Below are 9470 nucleotides of genomic sequence, written 5' to 3' on the forward strand. Positions count from 1 at the left end.
CTTTAGATAAGCTAAGCATCTTCCCGAGCGCGGCTTCGATCACTCGATTAATTGCACATGCGTATTACTATGGTGGCGCCACTTTATGTATCATACATATGAAACCTAGGACATATTATACCTAGTTTCATACGTGTATATAACCAATGTATAATACGTTAAGTATAATACGTGCCCAACCCTGCTACTATCTACCTTTACCATTTGTCAACCACTAGCAGGGAAAGGGCGATGGAAAAATCCAGCAGCGCCTGCGGGACGTGTTCGCAGAATGAGCGGTTTAACTGTGGCGCGCGCGTTGCCCGCCCGTTGGAGCTACAGCGCGTGCCCTACGCCCACGGGGACCACGGGGAGGCCCGCTCACTAGTGTCTTACCCAGACATACGTTCTGACCCTGTTGGATAGGAGGGGGAGGGAAGAGGAGTGGGTATTGGGTTTAGGTGATGGAGGTTATTGGAATCTGAAAGAAAGTATACGTATTAGTTGGTGAAGTTTCTACCTCAGCGGCCCGGGTCCATGGTGGTCTCGCGAAGTTTGCGAGACCGTTTCCCCATGCCCGAGAGCTCCGATAACTCCCGGGTAGGCCGCTGTGAAAACTAACATGGACCCTTTAGCCAAAGGTTTTCCCGACAGAAAGCCGCGAAGACGAAGTAGGCCTCTGGAGTCGACACGAAATAGTGTGCCGTCTCCGGCCATCTCCAACTCGCGGCCGGAACCAACTCACGAAGAGCCTCCCTCTGCGGCTCGAATTGAGGACATCGCAGGAGATGGTGCTCGGCAGTATCACTTCCCCTTCCATACACACACATCTCACCTTCCACAAGGTCCAAGGACGCAAGGCGTGCCTGGAACCTGCCGTGTCCGGTGATAATCTGTGTCATGTAGTAGTCAGAGCAGACCCACCGCGAATCAACCCTGCTCCCAACATCGGCCGTACGTTATGCGGCCTTTGCTCGAAGAAGGCCATCGAGCCTGCCACATCTTGTACACCTCGCCCCTAATTAGACCGTGGGTCTCTCTGACATTCCCGGTGAACGGGACTACCGCATTTCCTATCGTGGCATCCATCTCTTTTCTCGCCATGTATCGCGCCGAGTATTCGTTGAGAATAATGTCGACTGGGACCGCGCCAGCAGCCACACAGAGCGATTCCGTCGACGCCGTGCGATACGCAGCGGTCGTCGAGATGAGTGCCCGGTGCTGCAGGGTCCTGAGAACCTTCAGATCACTTCTCGCGCACAGGTCGGCCCACTCCGCAGCGGCGTAAGCCACCGTCGGCGCGAACACACCCCGGTAAATTGCAGAGAGCGCACTGAAGCGCAGCCTCCACCGACATCCCGCCATCCTAGCCAATTTACTAAACAGCGACCCGACCATGTCGCTCAAGTATTTACAATGGGAGGATACTCTCATGTCCCTGTCGAAATGGATGCCAAGATACCTAACTGTTTTCTTAAACGCGATCTTTTCATTTCCTAAATGAAAATGATGATCGGTGGTCTTGCCGCGAGATCTGTTTTCTTGGCCCAGTGGGCTTTACGCTTTCGGTCCGGACGCGCTCCTCCCCGTCTACCGATGGGAGCCCTCCTGATCGGCTCGCTCCTGAGGACAATTGCCTCAGTCTTGCGCGACGAGATCTGGAGTTTGGCTCCCTCGCACCAATTCCTAACTATGTTTGTTACTCGTTGCCCTCTTTCTTCTATTTCTTTACGCGAGTCGCCTTTAACCGTGACCAAAAGGTCGTTGGCGTACGCGATAAATGATCTATCTATTTCCCTCTCTAGTTCTCGGAGCAGTCCGTCGAACATGACCGTCCAGCACGCTGGACCTAAAACTGAACCTTTAAGACTCGAACTGTCCTTGGAGACTCGAATGTCTCCAAAGGAAATGCTAACCTTCCTATCGCTAAAATAACTGCGGAGAACCTGGAAGATATTCCGAGGGCAATCTAGGTCTCCAGGTCTCTCTTCCAGGTCTCCAGGACGAGTGGCTACCAGACATTGTCGAAGGCACCAGCTATGTCGAAGAGCAGCGCAAAGACGTATCTCTGCTCGAAGGCGGAGACCATCCGACGCAATTCAACGATCGCGTCCTCCGTCGACCTTCCGGCCATGAAGCTGAATTGCCGGAGAGTCTCCCTGGCGCCATCGACGTCTGGTCGAGTCACTTATTCAGAAGCTTCTCGAAGAATTTCCCTACAACGGAGAGGAGACAAATGGGTCTGTAAGATTTTGGGTCCTTCATGTCCTTGTCCTCGCTCTTCAGAAAGACCCTAAGTGAGCCCTCCTTCCAGATCGAGGGAAAGATACCCCATTGAAGGCACCCGTTGAAGAGCCTAACAAACTGACCGGGGATTACCTTGATGGCGGCCTTTAGCGCTGTGACCTCGACGAGGTTTAGGCCAGGCGCCTTCTTGACTTTCAGGGTTTTCGCGACAGCGACGATTTCTGCCTCCGTAAAGAACGGGGCATCGTCGCCGTCGGGCACGATGAACGCGCTTCCCTTGATTTCACGCTGCTTCGGCGTTTCCTCGTTCTCCCGGTCGTCTGGAACGTGCACCTTCAGCAGGCGCTTAGCAGTCTCCTCTAAGGTGTTAGTCGAGGAGCCATCCTCGCGGCGGAGGCTGCTGAGCACTTCGTCCACTCGGAGCTTCCGGGCCTCGCGTTTGTACACGAATCCCCATGGCTCCGAGTTTCCCAGCTCCGTCACGAATTTCCATCAGCTGTCACACTTCGCCCTCCGCATCTCCCTCGTGTACCTCCTCAAAAAAGAGAGGTAAGCACTCCGGCCAGAAGCACGGAGCGGCTCCGCATATGCTGGTATGCACGCCGTTTCCTATAGACATTCTTCTTCAGGACCGTCAACTGTTTCGCTCACCACGGGTTGGACTTTCTAAATCGCCTTTTCCTGGGCATTCGAGGCTTCGACCAAAACTTGAGATATGGAATTCGCGAAGCTCTCCATCCCCCAGCGGACTCCAGACTGAGGATCTCGAGTCTCGACGTAGAAAGGTCGATGAGGCTATCGGTGTACTTCTTTCAATCGGCACGACTCGCGTCGAACCGAATGCTCGATGCAGGCCGGTCACTGCCTCTGGTTCTCGGCACCCTCAGCCGGATGTCCAGAGCACTGTGGTTGCTCGTCATCCAGTCGTACCTGATCTTCCACTTGCCGAAGAATTGGCTCATGGCCGGAGTCACCAGGATCACGTCAATATGTGACGATCCCCATGACGTCCAGTAGGTCGGCGACTGTCCGGGAGCATTGAGGATCTTCCAACCGCAAGCGCGGATGAATTCCTCGAGCTTCGCGCCCCTATCGTTCAACTTGCGATTCCCCCACATGGGGGATCGCGCGTTGGCGTCCATGCTTACCAACAACCTCTTCCCCCTCAGCGAATGAAACACTGCTTCGAGGTGCCTGAGATGCCTCTCAGTCTCGTCGCTGTACTGGAAGTAGCACGATACGACGTAGAAGGAGAAGCCGGGTGCCCGCACTTCCGCGCACGCACAGTGCGCGGTGCTGAGCTGCGAGATTTCCATGGTCTGGAACGAGGGGTTTGAAACCGCCACTGCAGCCCACGGACGTTGCGAGCGTGCAGCGGCAACTCTCGTTCCCTGCTCTAGTCCGAGAATGGCGAAACTCGAGCCTTGCTTGCGGACGTGCATTTCCTGCAAGAGCAGGACGTCCAGTCGCTTCTCGGCTACGAGCTGACGGACTTCGGCACTAACCACAGCTGAACGCCTCATGTTCAGCTGCATAATCCTAATGCCCGTGGATCCTAGCGAAGGAGAGGAATCACCTAGAGCTGGTTGAGGGCGGTTTTCAAGCGGGCGATCACGATTCGCGGACGCGGACGCGATTTCTACTTTATTCTGCCTCACCCGGTCATAAGGATCCGGCGTGAGCATTTCATCGCATTTAACCAACCTAACCGAGACAGCACGAAAGCTGCGACTTTGAGACAGCCTTCCAACGGCGGTAACCAAAGCCACCGGCGCGCCCGCCGTAGACGCGCCGGCTTGGACATCATCACTCAGCCCATCACTCGATGACGACAAGGGGGGAGCCTGGGACCGTACCCCCCCCCCTCCATGCCGACGCGGCGTTACCGACCCACTGCAGGTTTTCTCTTTTCTTTTGCCACTCATTTTTTGTTGGAGGGTATATCGGGAACCCACAACTTGGCGGCCCTTCGGGCACGCTGTCTCGTGAGAGGCAATGAAAAGAGGAAGAAGAAGAAGAAGAAGAAGAGGAAGAAGAGAAAGGAAAAGAGTCACAGTGAGGGATGGTCAGAGCCATGCCTAAACTACACTGCTCCCTTTAGGAACCTGAAAATTAAAGGTACTTCCAGTTCCGTCGACTCTGCCGCCGAAGCGGAGGGACGCAGGGCCCGGTAGGTTGTTGTGGCAGCCCATGCCCTCCCTTCCTGTATCACGGATGCAACGAAGGGGGGCGGAAGGCTAAAGGCCGCCAAAGGTAGGGGATGGGAAGGGGAGACGTGTGGAGAGTTTTTAGGTTTGGCGCCGCTAGCGTCATGGCGGTCTCGCCCAGGGTCGACGGCCGCGGCGCCGAGCCAATTATGTGCTCACGGCAATGCTGTATTGTCTTCTGCACCTGAAAAGAAAAGAACCGCCGGTTCCGTCGGCCCTACCGCCGAAGCGGAGGGACGCAGGACCCGGTAGGTTGTGAAGGCAGCCTCTGCCTCCTCCCCTATATCACCGATGCAGCGGAGGGAGGCGGAGGATGATGGGTTGCTCCAGTGTGGGATATCTCTCCGAGAGGTGTAGGGAAGAGGGGGAGAGAGGGGGGAGAATAGCGACGAGGCTGGGCGGCTCCTTTTCCAGTCCCGGTATCCGACCCAACTCGGTTGTCTGCACGGATTTCATATCGCTCGAGTCGCTCAACTACTGGTCCTACCAAGGTGTCGCCCTGTCCCGCTCCCGCTGGGAAGGGAAGGAAGCGGCACGGCTGGGTGGCACTCCTTCTCGCCCCAGTGCCCGAACAGTATGGACTGTCTCTGCGGATTTCATACCGCTCGAGTCCTCCGGATACCGGGACCTCCGGAGCGTCACCCTGTCCCGTTGCCGCTGGGAAAAGCCCGTCCTTTTTTGGCCCCACATCTCACCATGGACTGGGCACGTGGACGGAGGGAAGAGTCCGTCCTTTGGGACGCACGGGCAGCCAGGGCCCCGTCGACCGCCTGGACGTGGCGGCGTCCAGACGTTGCCCGACTATCACCACGCGGAGGTGGGATTGGCTAATGGGAGCAGTGGGGGATGCTCGAGGCATGCCTAGACGTCGCTCCCTTTGAGAGTCTTGTCTGTCAACAGAACCTTCGGTGTCCCCCAGCACGATAACATGAGATCCTCGATAGCTGCCCGTATGAGCTTTCCGTTCGCGACTCGCAAGGCACGGCACTCTACCCATTTCGAGAATAAACTAAAAGAATCACTAAATCTTGAATCACTAAAAGGTACGAATAACCGGCCTTGCTCCGCGGCAACGGATCCATAATATCGGCAGCGACCACTGTCCATGGTCTCTCGATAACCCTACGCCCCATAAGACCTGTGGGAGCGTGCTGGTCCACCTTAGTTCGTTGACAGACGTCGCATTTCCTAACATAACCGACGATATCGCGAAACATGTTGGACCAATAATAGGCGACGGCAAGACGATGAAAAGTCTTGTCGACTTCTAAATGACCCGCTTGAGGATGATCGTGGGACTCCTGGAGTGCTTCCCCCCGCAACTTGCGCGGAAGCACCCACTTCCACCGATCGAGATCCTCCACCAAACCATTAATTATCTTTGTCGGTCTAAGGAACTACAGGCGATCATCGACAATCCGCCACGTCGGAAACCGCTTCAAATCTTTCGCGATGTCACTAAATCTCTTCTTATATCACTCGTCGGTAGTTCCACTAAGTATTTCGTTGATATCGATAACGCTCGCCATCGCGACGGCCATCAAGGGGGTTTTGGAATCCCCCTCGTACATTCGCGAGAGCGCGTTGGGAACGCTCCCTTCCTATGAACGATTTCGTAATCGTATTCTAAAAGCTTTAACGCCCAGTGCGCAAGACGACCCGTGGGGTTGCTCAAATTGTGCAACTATCGCAAACTTCTATGATCGGTAATAACGGTAAAACGGTAACCTTCGAGATACGGTTGGAATTTTTTTATTGCCCAGACGATCGCTAAACATTCGAGCTCCGTCGTGCTATATTTTTTTTCGGCATCCGTGAGCGTTCGGCTGGCGTACGCAATAACACACTCGACATTGTCGATCGTTTGCGTCAACACCGCGCCTAAGCTCACGGTACTTGCTTCTGTCTGTAGCACGAACGGTAGCTCGCAATTCGGACACGATAATATCGGCGCAGTGGTCAAATCCGCTCGGGTCTTCTCAAAAGCAGTCTTTTGATCAATATCCCACTCCCAACGTTTGCCTTTACGCAGCAAACGCGTGAGCGATTCACCAACAGTCGCGAAATTCGGTAGAAAGCGACGATATCACGACGGCGTATCTAAAAAGCGACGAAGCTGTTTTAAGTTGGTAGGCGCCGGGTACTCGAGAAGAGGCTGTACTTTCTCGTCGTTGACTCTCAAACCGTCTCAATGCACTAAAAATCCGAGATATTTCACTTCCAAGCGGCAAAATTCACTCTTTTCCACGTTAATAGTTAAACTGGCAGAATTTATTTTCGCAAAGACGCGCGACAGCCATTCGAGATGTTCGAACGTCGAGGTCACTACAATATCATCGAGATAAACGAATGCGTGGGGCTCCATTTCGGGACCGACTAATTTATCTAGCAACCGTTGGAAGATTGCTGGAACCCTCGATAACCCGTACGGCATTCGCGTGAAGTGGTAGTGCCCCTTTTCCGGCACGGAAAACGCGGTAATTTCTCGACTTTCTTTCGCTAACGGTATCTGAAAATAAGCTTAGTTCAAATCGATAGTTGAAATATAACGTAACTTATCGAGAATACCCGTCATATTCGATAGTGGGTACGCGTCCTTCTTTGAGACGTTGTTTACTTTGCGAAAATCGATACAAAAATGGTACTTACCGCTCGGTTTCTTAACCATCACGATCGGATTCGACCACTCGCTCTTCGAAGTCTCTATAATTCCGTTTTCTAACATTTTGTCTACTTCGCCACGGATCGCCTTTTGCACTTTCGGCGACACTAAATAACATCGCTATCGAATCGGCGAGTGAGTCCCGACGTCGATACGGTATTCGGTAAGTGACGTGACGCCGGGACTTTCGACAGCGGTCGGTACGATATTCTCTAGAAATTCCTTTAATCTTTGATCTAAATGCGATAATTCCGAGATCCCGCAACAACGATTTTTTTGTTCGCGCTCGTTATAGAAAGGATATCGGATTGTTGCGTCACTCGCAAAGGACCACTCGTTCCGCAAAAAATCAATAAGTACACCAAAAGTAGCGAGAAAGTCCATCCCGATAACAACCGGGAATGCGAGACTTGGCAACAAGCCGACGGTAATCGTACGCGTTTGTCTCTGCAATGCGATAACGATATCTGTCGATTCACTTATCGATACCAATTTCCCGTCCGCCAAGCGAATGCGGGAATCGGAGTCGTGCGAGATCGGCAGTTCTAACTCTCGGATTAGGTCGATATCTTCTTCACCAAAAATGGTTCGATCAGAACCTGTATCGACCAATCCGAGTAAACAGCTCTCATCAACAAAAAATTCTAAATAATGCTGGGACGCACGCTCACTTACTTAACGCGCACCGTACGATCCGATAATTTTCTGATTTAATTAGCGGGTCTCGGAATCGGGAGAAGACGTAGGGACCCGGTCTACCGTCTTCCTCTCCCGTTTCCCGCGCACGTTCGCACCGTCTGCTGTCCGCGTCCACAGCGGTAACAGTGGACGCGCGGGGGCTCGCGACACTCACGCGAGAAGTGACCCGCCGCGTTGCAGTTTCAACATTTCGCTGTTCTGTTCCGCGACGTTGGTCATGAGGTGGAGGCCTCCGCGGTTTCCCGCGGAGTCCCACTCCTCGCCCCCACCCCCGCTCCTCCTGTTTGGGCGGCTAGTGGTCGGGTCGCCCTTGCAAGTGTCGGTGGGGTCGTCTTCTCAGGACGACGCGTCATGCCGTCGGGTCGCGGACGCTCTCCTTTACGCGCGGCTCCCCTGCACACCAAAATCTGGCTGTGTCTCGGCCGTCATCGTCGTCGACGGCCTTGACGAACGCGGTGGCGGCCTGTACGCGAAGTCGGGGAATGTCGATTGTTCGGGTGGCGGCGGCGCGCGATATTGACTCGCGGCGAGGTAACTACGCTCTACCCTCATCACGAGCCTCTCGAAAGCGTCAAAATCGATAAAATCGTCGCGATGGACGGTGATTTGGAGGCGCGGGAGCATATTTCGGTGCGCGTAATTTAATTGCTCGACCGGGCTTTAAGGTGGATCGAGCCGACCGAACAATCCCAGGAGGCAGGTGAGGTAATCCGCCACAGGTTCCTGTTCACCCTGCGTGCGACGCATAATCTCGTCGCGCAGGGCGAACTGGTAATCCGGATCACCAAACCTGCCGCGGACCGCTGCCTCGAACTCGCGCCACGTCGACCATCGCGATTTCTTTATTCGATACCATTGGAGAGCGATACCGGTAAGAAAAAACGGGAGACACTTGAACAGGTCCCCGTTCGCGATAGGCACTAACTCTCGACCTTCCTCAATCCGCATGAGGAAGGTCTCTACGTCGTAACCGCGTGCGCCCGAGAAGCTAAGGTTCCAGCGACGCATGGTGTTGTATGCGTCGCTGGCCGATATATGCCGATAATGTGCGCTCACTTAATCGCGATCGAGAGTCGGGAAACGACGATCTGAATACGGTCTGTGGCTCAAAAGCCGCCGGAAACCTGTCGCGCGATAACGAGAGCAGCGGCGGTACTAGTACGCGCGCCGTCGGTGGAACGGTGGTCGGTGACCTTGTGGAGCTTTCTTTTTTAGCGGTAATGGCCCCGGTTTTTCGGAGCCCGGTAACGAGTGATCAAGGCCTCCTTGATCCAGTAATCCCTACTCTGCCAAGCCACCGGCCTCGTCCTCGGGGACCTCCTCAATCGGGAGGTCAAACGCCGATAGCGTCGCGTCCACCGCGGGCGACGGCGGCACGGAATCACGACGCCTTGCGCGCTTGTAGCGCGTCACCCGCGCCCGCAACGCCGATATTGTACCGGTCGTGACCAAGCTCCGCGTGGCGGCTTCTTTCTCGAGCTGTTTGAGTGACAGCTCCAGGATCCACACGTCGAGGTCACCCCTCGGCATTTCGGTATTTAAGCGCGATAGCGCACACGAAATATCCCGGTAACGCGAGAACGTTCACTAAATGTCACGCGGACGCGCCTCGGAACTCCGATAATAATTCGCAAACGCCGCTCGCTACTTTTCGCGTCGCGAGTCGTGATATTCAC

At 54.6% G+C, this 9470-nt stretch overlaps 1 protein-coding gene across 1 annotated transcript; it reads right to left on the reverse strand.

Moving 5' to 3' along the window:
- Positions 1-8454: 8454 nt before the first annotated feature.
- On the reverse strand, positions 8455-8802 carry LOC116844968 (activity-regulated cytoskeleton associated protein 1-like). The gene has a single exon (XM_032817173.1). The coding sequence runs from the start codon at positions 8800-8802 to the stop codon at positions 8455-8457; it is 348 nt and encodes a 115-aa protein (XP_032673064.1).
- Positions 8803-9470: the final 668 nt, after the last annotated feature.

Source organism: Odontomachus brunneus, unplaced genomic scaffold, assembly GCF_010583005.1.
Source record: "Odontomachus brunneus isolate Ranch 3 - 2012 unplaced genomic scaffold, Obru_v1 Obru_scaffold_048, whole genome shotgun sequence".
Classification (NCBI taxonomy): Eukaryota; Metazoa; Arthropoda; class Insecta; order Hymenoptera; family Formicidae; genus Odontomachus; species Odontomachus brunneus.